Consider the following 13,476-nt stretch of genomic DNA (forward strand, 5'->3'; position numbering starts at 1 on the left):
TGGTCATACAAAGTCACAGTGAATAAAATTATATTTTTTTCTGCTTTTACTATATTTTCTTTTTCTGCCACCTAAATGCTATGAGCCGAAGAGAGAAGGGCGTCAACCAGAAGGACCCAAGTCCGTTAGCATCATTAACAATGAAATCGATTTTTTGTTGCAAATCCCGAGCTAGCAAAATGAAGGCCCAAGAAAGATTGCAGTAATGGCCAAGAGGACGAGTCCCTTTCCATTACCTTGTGTACATGTAGGCAGCTCACCGTTGCATCAAGCAACAACCTTTCCGGATCTCAAAACCACAGCAATTGAATGATCCATAGATACTTTGGTCGAAGGATTTCTTTCTGTAAATTATTGAAGCAACCAAATTTTCAATAGCTGCTAGGAGGCAATTAATGAATTAATTACGGGTGCCCCACGCCAATGCATGCACAGAGGTTGGAAAGTGATGCTTCTCTGCAGTCTAAAACTGGAGCACTACTTTTGCCCGGAGATGGATACTTTGGAAAAGATAGAGCTGGGAAGGTCTGCAGATGGAGAAAACATTATGGGCTCGTTTGGTTCGCGGGAAAAGAAGGGGGGAAAGTGTGGTCAACGGGAAAGTAATGAGATGCCTCTTGTTTGGTTGGAGTTTTCAAAGGAGAGAGAAGGGAAAGTAGTATTCCCATGGGAATGTGATTCCCACATTTCATGGGAAAGTCTTTCCCATGAGAAACATGGGAAAGTTACTTTCCCATGAGGCGGGAATCACTTCATTTTTACTTTTTCCCAAAAAGTCCCTTCAGCATTAAAGAAGCATTAAAGAGGCATTAAAAACTTAATTTTTATTAAGGGCATAATAGGAATTATATATAACTTTCCTAGGAAAGTAGATGGCCAACCAAACATAAGCACCTTGGAAATTTGTCACTTTCCCATGGTCAACCAAACATGCCAAAAGTACTTTCCTAGGCATCCTCTTCCTAGGAATTTGTTTCCCAGGAATCATATTCCTAGGAAGCAAAATGCTTCCCGCGAACCAAACGAGCCCTATTATATGAAACATGCAATAGAAGCTAGCCGCAAGCCACCCAATACAGTGAAAAAACAGTCTATAAGAACTTGCCTTTATCCTTGAATCCATTATGCACCTTCTCAAATTAATAATCTTGTCAACTCTGATTTTGATTAGAAAGCACATTCAACTTCAAAACTAGAAATTTATCTCTTTCATTTAATTGAATATAGTTCCTTTTGAAACACGAATGTTGAGGATCATGTGTGAGTTTAGTCCTATACAAAATAATTAGTGACAGATAGGCTAATATAGATGACTGGATTTAAAATTTAATGGCCTAAGCTTTTATGCTAAATTAGGTTCCAACATACAAATTATGGCCCGTGATATGTTTGGTCAAATTCTATAACGAGTGAAATCCTCTTTTTATGTTGCTGAGAATCGGCATGTGCCTAAACAGAAATTGTCATCGAAGTGAGCCGAAGAATCAAATGACGTGCCAGCACTATTATTTGTAGCTATGCTTTCAGCAAGAATTTTATCATTGAAAGCTAGCGCCTTCATAGTAGACAGCAGTATACTGAATAGGTATGGCAAGTAGACTCGATGGGAAGAATGTTGAGATCATATGTATTTTTTGGGGAGTACATATCAAGATCATGGTTTAAACTTTTATGTTATATTGCATCCAATGTACATAGCATGACGTTGTCATAGTAGGACTCGAACCAAACATTGCAACAAAAAAAGACGTTTTTTCCTCGCCTTTCACGATTAAGTCACGTTCGTGCGGCGTAATTAGGACTAGAGCGCCGGAGAGAACGAGGATGGGAGGAAAGGGGGAAAAAAGTGAAAAAAAAAAAAAAAGACTCGTGTCTTCGCCAGGATCCCCACCGATGCGTTTCCTTCAATGCGGCCGAACGGTCGGCAAAGAGTTAAATTAATGCTGCCGAACGGTCCTCTTGAGGACAGTTACACGTCAATCTATGGTTAGGAAGACGTTAACATCCGAGTCCTTCGAGTCTTAAATTTTTGGAATCTAGCGGAGGTTCGCATTCTTCCCCCTCCAAGGAAGGTGACGAGGCCCACAGAAGGAACAAACCCGTGCTGCCGGAAGGAACCGTTTGACCTCGCCACCGAGGCGGGGTTCCTTGACTCCCGTATATTAATTCTAGCTTTACCGGTTTGATTCCCCCGATCTAACATTTGGATGGCTTCTGAAGGCGAGCTGGAATACCCGCGTTTGACTTCTAGGATGGAAAATCTTGGGCGTCCTTCCATGGGATTGGCTTTTAGATTCCCATATCCATGCTGCTCCTCCTCGATCACTCGCCCACTGACCTCCGTGGCTATAACTGCGAGCAACAATCCATGGAAAAGTATTTGGAAATAGGATGGGAAAAGGAACAAGGATAAACTAGCCATTGGTGATGATGGTGGTGAGCAATGCCTATATGTGCTCTCATTCAACAGCTCTTACCCGAGACCATATGCTTGTGGCGTGGCGCCACATCCTTGCCCTCGTATCCTTGGTTTCCATTCCGTTGATCCCAACCTTCAAGGCTGTGATGGGACTAATGCCCATTATGGTCAATATGGTCGGCCGATTCTAGGTAAATTAATACTTTTCTCAGTGCAAGAAGTTCTAGTGAGAATTGAAATTGATTTTTTTTTTTTGAAAAAAGAGAAAAAAATGGCTTTAATTGTTTGTTTACCAACATGAAGCATTTGTGGCGAGGAACAACCGTGCAACGCTGGTTGTGGGGACCCCATGGGTTTCAGGAGGTGCAAGTCTTGGGTGAAGCTAGGCATAGCCTTCAAGCGACAGCCCGTTTTGGTCATTGCATTCGTATCTTAATCCTACTTGAATGGGGAAGATGGAGGAACCGTGCCCTTTTATTTGGGTGGCAGGAATTATGTTCATCTAACAGGACTGATACTATACCAGCGATATGTAGCTTCCACGGCAAAGAAAGACCAAGAAACCATGTTTGCTTGAAGTAGATATGGCTTGAGCAGTTGGGAGAGCTGGAGTTCCCTTCCTGTAGTAGTTGTGCATGAGGTAGATTCAGTCTTCTATGAACCAAAATGCTCTCTTTTGTTTCCTTATACCTCTCGCGAGCAATCAAATATGATGCAGGTTCCCACCTCTTTCTCAACAATGAAATTGTAGATGAGACCTGTTCATCTAGATGCAACGCTAACTCTAGATGAGACCTTTTTATCAGTGGAAAGTGCGGCCTGTTATGAAAGCATCCAAAACATGACCTTCCAGGTTCCAGCTACTGAGAGTACCTATTAGTAGATATTATCCATTAGTTTTTGTTTTTTTTTTTTTTGGAGATGATAAGGGAGGCTGCAAGGCGCAGCCACCCTGCTTTTATCAATTTGAAGAGAAGAACCAAGTTACAAAGAAGACAAAAGAGTTTCAGGAGCTTTGTCCAGTCAAAAAAAGAAAACCAAACGGACCAACAAAAAGCTCTATGGGACAGCAGATACACAAGCATGAGAGACAGAACAGATAGTTACAGTGAGATAGAGCAACCAAGGCAGACAAAATACAAACGAGAACAAACCAGCAAAAAGGCCACAGCGATTGATCAGAACTGCGATCGACGTCGAAACAGAGGCTGTTTGATGATTTGAGTCAGATATTTCCTCAATTTCCCTCTTTGAGGTCCAAGTGAGATTTTCTGTGGGTCGCCAGAAGCATATCAGCTGATAGAGGAGGGCACAAGCAGCGAATCTAGTAAATACAAGCAGCGAATATCGAAGTCAAGCTCCATTTAGCAACCTGGGCAATCTTTTTTAATCTTGAACCAAAGCTTTCCATGCGCCACCACTAACGCCTTGATATTACAGACATTCTACCAAAGATTGAACAATTGAATACATGGAGGAATGCTTGTTCAAGAACAATCTAGCGTTCCTTTCTTTCCAAGAGACCCATCTCATGGCCGCGATCAACATATATAGTACAATCACCTGATGACCTGATGTTGAGAAGTTCTTCATTCTCTATGCCAAGCACAAACCTTTGCAAGTCTCACGGGATTGCAAAACTTCCAAGAGTTCGTAAACGGTCCTCCCAATGGTGCAAAAGAAGCGACAATCCAATAAAAAGGTGATCGACGGACTCCACAAAGTTTTGGTAAAGAATACATCTCCTATCCATTAGAATAATTAATATCATCAAACTGACAATCTTGTTGAGATAGTTCTGAGCTGATATAGATCTTATTATTTTATACATTTCAACTACATTTCCACTGACTGATGCTTGGGTTCTTCTCTCCAGGAAATGCGTTTTATTTTCTTTAGAAGATGAGAGAGAGAGAGAGGCAATGAACTGGGATGGGATCTACAGGGGCTATTGACGCGTTCCCAGCCCACCTTGGCAGACGACAGAGTGAAACCGGTTACGTTATACTACGGCACAAGAGTTCCAGTTCATGGAAAGCCATTAGGTTCGCTAAGGGTTCTGCTGACCACCTTTTTTGTTCAAAAAGGCTGGACGGGCGTTTAAAGACTCCAAGTAGGCGAGTACCTCCATTCATGCAGGGCTTATCATATGATGTCACTGTTCCTATGATAAGCAAGTTAATAACCCAAGGAGAATAAGTTAACAAGGAGATGTGAAGTCAGGAGGAATACATACTTATATAACTCTGTTACCTGTAGTGACAAAAGTGGGTCTTGAGTTATCATACAAAAGCCTAGTCTACTTGCTTACATGCAAAGCATGTGCCAGAGTGCGTGCAAACTCCCCGTAACTATGAATTCTTTGACATATACAAACAACGAAGTTAGAAACCTCTTGAGGGCAGACAGACTGAGAACTAACATGAAACAGAATCTGTTTCCTTACACAAATACTATGGATATGTTGTGTGTCCAAAACCAGTGATGGCTTGTTCGGCAGAACCAGCTGTTTACTTAAAAATTTTCTGAAAGCAACCTGCAGCTCTATTCTGTTGGAAGGTATAATAAAAGACGATATAATTACAAAGGCAGAAAAGCTACTTAGTTGATTCAGGGGAGAGATTCTACAGCAGTTTGAACATGCAAGGGTTCGAGCTTTTGGATCCAATGGAACGGCGGCTTCTTGTCATTCTGGTTGGTCAAGTTGTGAAGCCCGTCGAGTGTTCCATCACAAGCAAAGGCAGATTGAAACTGCTCTAAGACCTTCACTATCTGCCAAAACTGAGGCCTCTTCTCTGGATGCAGAGCCCAACATTGCTCAATTAAGCCTTGTAAGGGTGCTGGACAGTTCGCAGGAATGACCGGCCTCAGGTTCTGAAAAGTGCATTCACAGTTGTTAGGGCATCATAGCAAGCTGCCAGCAATGTTCTCCTTTTTTAAGTTAAACTGAGAAATCTAGACATACAAACATGGTGAAGCTTGTTCCACTGTATCAAAGAACTATGAGAGTAGTGATTAAAACATACAAAGGTATTACAAAAACTTTTCCCTGGGAACACTAAAGTGTTATATAGAGGAATGAAGGATACAGAACTAAACGCTGTATCGAAATGGCATGTGAATAAATTCATCTACAAAGATGGCTCATTTGAACTCCACATAATAGCAAAATAGAATAATGGTCGTGATTTTGTATTTTGATCAATTTGTAAACAATGATGGAAAGGTCAATAAACTATTCTCTTTTTGAACAGAGTCATCACTTCCTGTACCATCATCTCTGTATATTAATAAATGGATTTTACAATGCAAATGCAGGTAGTGAAAGGAAAATTAATACAGAATAATTACTTGCAGAACACTGGCCAGCTATATAATTGAAAAGAGGTGACTTTTTCGAAGTACTGACATAAATTTGCAATCGCACCACCAGAAGGTTTTTGGGCAATATGATGGGTGGATGTCAGAAAATGCTACCTTGATGAGTCTATTGCCATCGATGAGATTGCATAACAGTAGCTAAGACAAAATGCTATCCACAAAAATGATATTGGAGTAAAGATCTTAAAAAGGAACATGTGTGATACTAGAAAATCATACCTTATTAACCACTGCAAAAGCAGCCTGGATAGGCGTCATGTCTTCATAAGGGACAGTTCCTGTCACCATCTCCCATAACAGTAATCCAAAGCTGTAAACATCAACTTTCCGCCCATAAGCTTTGTGTTTGATCATCTCAGGTGCCATCCAGCGATAAGTGCCAGGGTCCTCAGCTAATGCATCACAATATGCTTCCTCACATGCTATTCCAAAATCAGCAATTTTTACACGAAAGTCTTGATCGAATAGAATATTCTCAGGTTTCAAATCACGGTGGATGACCCCTTGTGAGTGAATATACTCCATTCCACGAGCAATATCCAAAGAAATTGCAATCAGCGTTGGGAAAGGAAGGGATTTGTGCTCAAGTTTGTGCAAGAATGCTCTCAAAGAACCTCCCGATAGATATTCTGTGATGATGCAAAAGACTGGTGGATTTTTGCATGCCCCTGCCAGCTGCACCAAACCAGAAATAATCAGATTAAGATAACACAGATCATTTTGACATGTAATTGTATTATAATAGAATTCCATGTCTTTTCGATCAAACTTGATTATTCAATAGTATAGAAACATTAGCAAAATCAATCTGACAGAAGACAATATCTATGTTGCAGCAGCATATGTGCTAATCCACCTCATATCATGTTATTTTATACATGCTAGGCTACAGTGTGCATCTGTACCAGCTTGTAAAGATATATAGCATTTTTGTATCAGCCCATACCATAACATATTACTGCATTATGCTACAGTTAAGCTTGTACAAATATAAAGGTGTGATTTAACTGCACATTCATACAAGTGAACTTTTAGTGCTTCATTGATAGTATTCCTCTTCCAGACCTTCTCGATCTCCTATGAGTACTTTATCTTTGTTTTTGCTTTTCAAGCCCAATATAGTGCCATCCAACGTAGTTTATGAGTTGGATTTCTTTGCACGTGTGCACTTAGAACATATAGGTGAGCAACAACAAACATTCCTAGCATCTTAGAATGCTACACTTGTTATGTTCAGGTCAAAAACTATGTTTGAGTGTTCACATGTGTAGCTTTTAGTAGAATGAATCACAAGTACTCTATATGAGAAAGAGAGAAAAAGAGTGGTCCGTCATGGCATGCTAGTTAAATATCTCTAACAGTTTTGCTTATATTCTTGATAGCAGTTCTTGGCCCCTTGCTGAATGCGGCTGTGTGGTACAATATGCAAGATGTGCTAGCTATGGACTGGAAAGGGCACCATGCATGACTCTAATCCTTGTCTCAGAAGCAGGATTATGATGCATAACCAGCGGCTATAATTAGATCCCTAGATATTCTCTCTTCCCATGTAAAATTCAAAATACTTGCTACGTATATTAACCCTGGCACAACTTTAAGACTAAAACTGATGACTAATCTTTCTTTTTCCTTATGCATCCTCCATCATTCATTATCAACGTAACACAGTTAAATCTTTCCTTTTCCTTAGGGGTGCCAGGTTACTTTAAGAGGAAATAATGTCATTTCTAGAACAGTTGAATTTTTTTTTTTGCCTTTTGCATTATATTCTTTTATTTCTGAAACATATTCCTTTTGTCTCCTGATGTCAGATTCGAGAATAATCAATTTTTTGAGTAGAGAGACATGGTAAAGGGCACAAAGGAGTATGTATTTGATAATACTAATCAATTTTTTAGCTATTAGGTTCAAAAGAAATGCCTTGGAGAGGCCCCTACCTTTCCAAGCAAAGACCATGATTTCTATCAAAAGAACTTGGGGCAATTTCAAGGCAAATTGTAACAGAGTGAGGTTTGGACCATGACTATGGGAGATAATCTCAATGAACAAACAATCACCAAGATTATAACAGTGCATTCAAGAGAACCAGGTCGAAGAGAAAATAGACAAGTCAAGGAAAAAACTTAAAAAGTTACCAATTAGACTCCAAAAAGATAGGCCCCTGCTAAGGGGGTGTCATATATGGGAAAAGATCTTGCGGTCTCTAATTGCTATCTTCCAGTTCCTCAGTTGTTTAGAACAGGAAAAAGAAAAATAAAAATCTCTAGGAAAAAAACTATTTAGAGTTCAAAGAGATAAGATGCCTACTAAGGAGCTGCTATTTGAAGGAGAAATCTATTTTATCATGGGATCTCAAAAATCCAAGTTTAAAGGTGTGGAAGAGTGGCGATTGTTAACTGAAAGTCCTATACGGAAACAGACTAGGGCTGAGCCGGGTTTTAATGGGAGATGACATTTATTATTTTGAAAAGTGGGGATGTGCTTTGTCCTCTAGTCTTCTAGCCAATAGCTTATAGATATTTAACCTGTACCAGTTAGGATGCACGCGGAGTGCACGTGATTGCTAAAGATTTTAGATTTAGGATAATATAACTAAAATCTAAATTCTGATATTCTGAAAATAATTAGTTTATAACTTGTCAATGCATTATATCTCACCTTTGTCTCGTGGTACTAAAATATCTTTTTTCAGAAGTTTTTGGAGTCCCTTCTTCTATAGTTCATATTATATAGATATGGTTATAAATATGTCCATATATACTTGGATAATAAATAGTTCGTTGGACCAATCCTAGTAGTTTGGAAAAAGAATCACGTATTCTTTGCTAAATATTATGCTAGACTTGAAAATTTCCTGATGTAAGAGCCAAAAAATCGATATGCAACTATGGTGGTATCGTAGTTTATCAACTTGAAGTGTCAAGGAGTGTCATGAAGTGTCCAAGTGTCAAGGCAAGAAAAAACACCCAGATTTTAAAGCGTCCAGGTAGCACTGCATAAAGATAAATCTTCTTTGTGCACATAACCAATCTAAAATTTGAGCATACAAACAGAACAAATATAACATAAGGAATCATATAGTGAAATCTCACTCTAGGCTCAAGGAATTTATCTGGAGAATTTTTTTTCTATTTTTTAGAGAAAAATACAGTGGGGACCCCACCACCAGGATTTGAACCCTGAAACCTTCTCCTAAGTGAGGAGTGCCAACCAACTGACCCTAGGCTAATTAGCACCCCACTTTACTAGTTTGCATCTTTTTAATAAACATAAAAAATAATTGGACTAGACCAATCAATTTATTAAGGATTCACTAGTTGGCACCCTTTTATGAAGTTCAAGATTGGTTGAAGATCACTGAAACTCAGTGGACAACTACAGGGAGGTGCTAGCAAACTAAGTCATATTGCATTTATCTTCTCAACATGCTGATGCAAAATTTATTTACAGATTATTAAAAAACTGCAATAAAATGTCAAAAAAATGAAGATAATAGAGCAAGTACCTTGATCACATTTCGATGATAAAGATGAGACAGAAAGGTGACTTCCCTAGTGAACTGCTTCTCCAATCGTGCAGCCATCACTCCATTTTCATCATCATCAGGTTGCCTGATAATTTTCACAGCAACAGACTGATCCTTATAAATACCGTGGTATAGCCTGCTATGAGCTCCAGAGGCAAATCGAAGCCCGACGTACAATTTGGAGAGATCAACTGTCCATTTCTCCATGGTCTCCAAGGCAGCAACTCTCCCTCCTCCATGATCAAAATATTTTGCCCAAGAAGAGTCCTTCCTGCTCTTCAACTTCTCAGAGGCTTTAACTGAAGACAAATGCCAAAGAGGACTCGGATTGAGAGGTGATGAGGAAGTGAGCTTATGATGCTCGTGGGTCTTATCAGCTCTCTTCCTGCTAGGAGGTGGAGTAGAAAATCTCTTTCCAATGGATCTAGCTTCTTTAAAGACATCATTGAGGACAGTAGTGGGAAAAGGAGATTTTGACCTCTGCTTGGGTTTAGTGTTCCTACTATTAGTCAATAGAACAGAATTATGAGAAGCAGGAAGTGTTTTAGTCCTCCTGGAATAGATAGAAACCATGCTTGAACCTGAAATGTTAGAATTCGAAGTAGTCTTCAAGTTCTCAGAGGCTTTAATTGAAGACAAATGCTGAAAAGCACTCATTTTTGGAGGTGATGGCAAAGTGAATCTATGACTCTGAAGGGACTCATTAGAATTTTTCCAGCTAGGTGGTGGGCTTAAGAATCTCTTTCCAATTGACCTCTGAAGGGGCTTATTAGAATTTTTTCTGCTAGGTGGTGGGCTGGAGAATCTCTTTCCAATTGATCTAGCTTCTTTAAAAACATCAGACAAAATGGTAGTCGGAAGAGGAGATGATGACCTCTGCTTGGGTTTAGAATTCTGCTTGTTGCCATTAGTAAACAAGCTAGATTCTGGAGACTTATTATTTGTTATAGCTCTCCCAGAAGATATAGAAACCTTACCAGACTCCAAGTTCTTCAGATTCGAGTCAGGTTGTCTGTCGGGACAGAAAGAGAAATCAGAATAGCGTAAATCTAAGGGATTACCATCTGGTTGGAAAGAGAATGGAACTGACAGCAAATTAGGAGATTCCAAGCTTGTATTCAATGTTTTTGGTCCCAGTCGTACCCGAGATGGATTAGACAGCACAGATGGACCTGAACTAAAGCTCTTCGCTTTCAAAACTGGCTCGTCATCAGGTTGGACAGAGAACTGGATCCAAGGCCCATTTGAAGACTCTAAAACCGACACCTTTGGCTTGAGTCCCAGGTCAGAATTGAGTTGTGCCGATGATGGAATCGCAGAGCTAGATGAATCCAAACTCGAGCTCCTTGGTTTCAATTCCAAACATGAACTCCTGTTCTTCAATTCTAGACTCAAGCTCCTTGGCTTCAAATCCAAATCACAATCACGAACCACAGGCAACCTTGAAGGATTCGACCGGTGATAAACAGTCTGAGAAAACTTCGCCCTCCTGACCCAAGAACTGAAGTCTTCCTCCATTTCTTCCAATTCCACTCAACAATACAACCACCGAACGATCAAATCTTCAACCCCAAATCCTTCAATCTGAAAAGAACCTCAATCAAAGAAACCTCGACGACCAGAACATGGATCCCAGAATCCCTCCAAATCCATCACAGAAGCACCAGCAGCGGGCCCTCTTGAGTCCTACGGCCATCCCCATTGAATCTTCCAAGCTCCACTCGGCTTCCTCACTCCGATCAAAATCCTCCTCAAATCGTAAAAGAAAAACATCAAGAAAACAAAGTCTAATAGAGGAAAAAGCAACATGAGTTCCATTCAACGAACGGGGGATGAACCCATCACTGTCCTTCACCTCATCAACATCGAAATAGGATCAAAATCTTTCCCTTTCTACGAAGTGCAGGGGGAGAAGAAAAGAAAGGAAATGAAGAGAAAGGAAAAGAAAGGAGCCCTTTTTACTGTCGGGGCACGGGTTCCTCGCCATCCGAGGGGACAAACAAAAAAAAAAGGGATTTTATCCGATGAACGAGGTAAGAAGAGAGAGGGATAAAGCGATACCTGGAACCAAAGAAGAAGAAAAGGGATAGTGTGAGAGATATTAAAGCAGCGCCGCCTCTTGCTCCTCGTAGGCTTGGCGTTCGCCCTCCGAAACGGGGAAGAAAGAGGAGACCTTCATTTGGCTTGGAGAAGGTAGAGACGGGTGTCACGGCTTTGCCCCTCCTCATTTGGCTTCGTTCGTTTTGTTTTAGGCTTTGGTTTGGTTTGAGAATGTGGCGCGACGGCATCAGCGACGCTGCTGGGTGCGCCTACGGGGGGGGGTGGGGTTGGTTCTATATACACCCCCCCTATTGCTCAGGACACCCCCCAAAAATTAAAAAAAAATTAAATACTCTCTACACCCCCCCATTTGCTAAGGACACCCCTAAAAAATTAAAAATTCCTAAATTACCCCCCACCCTCCCCACCCCCTCACCTAAATTGCTCTCTACACCCCCCAAACCCCCCCCACCCCGCTCTTCCCCTCCAAAACACCCGCCGGCTTCTTCCTTCCGCCCAAAAAACCTCGCCTCAAGCACCTTGCCGGCGGCCAAACCCCCTCCGTCTCCCTTTGAACTGTTCCGCCCAAAGCACCTCGCCAACGCCCAAAACCCCTCCGTTCCCCCTTCTCCCTCTCGTCACCGGCATTCTGTTCGGCTGCACAGAGCCGGACAGAACCCTTCTGTTCGGCTGCACAGTGCCGGACAGAAGCCTTCTGTTCGGCACTGTGCAGCCGAACAGAAGAGTTCGGTTGAGGGTTGCCGAACAGAAGGCTTCTGTTCGGCACTGTTCAGCCGAACAGAAGCCTTTTGTTCGGCGATCCAGTGTCGAACGGAGCACGAACCGTGAAAAAAAAAAAATTTCAAAACAAGGTGGAACACGTACCTTTGCGGCCGATTCTTCGTCCCAAATCACTAGTTGCTTGTCCATGCTTCGAATGGGGCTTAAATCTCCTTCAAAGATCGCCTAAACGATGTAAATGGATCGAGGGGTTTAAGGGGGGTTTGAGGGGTGTTTTTTTTTTTTCTTTTCAAAACGAAACGGAGGAGGAGGAAGGGGGGGTGTATTGAGAAAATTTCAAGGGCAATATGGTAATTACACTAAAGGTTAGTTTGGGTAAATTTTTTTTTGGTTTTTGGGGGGTGTCCTTAGCAATAGGGGGGGTGTATATAGAACCCCCCCTTGGGGGGGTTTCATGCGTCGTTGAAAGTTTCGGAGCCGTTTCGCTTGCGAGCACAAATCGATCATGCGTCCCACGTGCGGCGACCGCTGGAAAGGAAGCTGTAGCGGAAACTTGTAAGCAAATAAATGGAAGGAAAGCCGGAAAGCCGGACAAATTGGACCATTTTGATCATATTGTACTCGACGTAAGGATGCAAAGATGTAGGTCGATAGGGTTGCAAGTTTGATAATTTGAATAGATTTTTTTTTCACTGGAACTTGGATCCAAGAATTCAGTTCTGCTCAATTTCAAGTCCTTCGGTTTTTCATAGATCAAGGTTGGCTTGTTCTTGAACTTTATAATGCCAGTTCCATTTGAGTTCAGAAGTATAGGATTTATGATTCCAAGGCCCGCAGCCCCGTAACAAGGAATAAAATGAGGTACAATTCGAAACATGCAAAGAAATTCATAGGAAAAACCCATCCAAAATTAGGATAGGAAACTTTGTGCAAAGAAGACCAATTGTTAACTTGACCGACACCATTACTTCCATGGGCTTTTTCAACCTCTTTGTTGTCCTTCACGCCATCAAACTTGCGTAGTCGTTAACTATAGAATGTTGATTTCTCATAGGGACTAGACAATCATTCTTGTTTTTGTTCGGTTCGCATGCTTGGTAGTATTAAAATTAGCATGTAATACACACGATTCATATGCTTTATTCAAGAGAAGGAAGCGTTTGATGATCCCCACACTTAATCTCATCAACCTCTCTCTCAATTATTTTAGAGTGATGGGAGTCCCATCTCGGGCAGGAGACTATGGGTGGCGAAGTGCTCAGATCTGGTGCAGCGCATCTAGAGCAGGTTGAAGAGCTGGAGGACAGCCTCTCTCTTCATGATGGATAGATTGACACTGGTTAGATCAGTGTTGGGGTCCAGGCCAGCA

The 13,476-nt window shown here is 41.3% G+C and overlaps 1 protein-coding gene and 1 long non-coding RNA gene across 4 annotated transcripts; one reads left to right on the forward strand and one right to left on the reverse strand.

Annotated features, from left to right (window-relative positions):
• The first annotated feature begins 2,726 nt into the window (after positions 1–2,726).
• On the forward strand, positions 2,727–4,873 carry LOC120110442. The gene is made up of 2 exons (XR_005511406.1): positions 2,727–4,148; positions 4,296–4,873. It is a non-coding gene; the product is annotated as an uncharacterized LOC120110442 (long non-coding RNA).
• On the reverse strand, positions 4,762–11,557 carry LOC103721273 (dual specificity protein kinase splB-like). 3 transcript variants are annotated; one of them, XM_008811412.4, is made up of 4 exons: positions 11,388–11,557; positions 9,306–11,073; positions 6,020–6,475; positions 4,762–5,293 (listed from the first exon to the last, which is right to left on the reverse strand). In XM_008811412.4, the coding sequence occupies exons 2-4, from the start codon at positions 10,842–10,844 to the stop codon at positions 5,030–5,032; spliced, it is 2,259 nt and encodes a 752-aa protein (XP_008809634.2). In that variant the 5' UTR covers positions 10,845–11,073; positions 11,388–11,557; the 3' UTR covers positions 4,762–5,029. The 3 variants fall into 3 exon arrangements, with proteins under 3 accessions (XP_008809634.2, XP_008809635.2, XP_038981332.1); XM_008811413.4 differs by having other exon boundaries at positions 9,306–11,076; XM_039125404.1 differs by having other exon boundaries at positions 9,306–11,557.
• Positions 11,558–13,476: the final 1,919 nt, after the last annotated feature.

Source organism: Phoenix dactylifera, chromosome 4 (genome assembly GCF_009389715.1).
Source record: "Phoenix dactylifera cultivar Barhee BC4 chromosome 4, palm_55x_up_171113_PBpolish2nd_filt_p, whole genome shotgun sequence".
Taxonomy (NCBI): Eukaryota; Viridiplantae; Streptophyta; class Magnoliopsida; order Arecales; family Arecaceae; genus Phoenix; species Phoenix dactylifera.

Bases quoted from the DNA above. Each gene is read 5' to 3' on its own strand.
- LOC103721273 (XM_008811412.4), bottom strand. From the start codon at position 10,844: ATGGAGGAAGACTTCAGTTCTTGGGTCAGGAGGGCGAAGTTTTCTCAG. The intron at 6,476-9,305 runs GTACTTGCTCTA...GGTTTGGTGCAG, and splicing joins ATCATCGAAATGTGATCAAG to CTGGCAGGGGCATGCAAAAA. The intron at 5,294-6,019 runs GTATGATTTTCT...TGCACTTTTCAG, and splicing joins CTTTTGCAGTGGTTAATAAG to AACCTGAGGCCGGTCATTCC.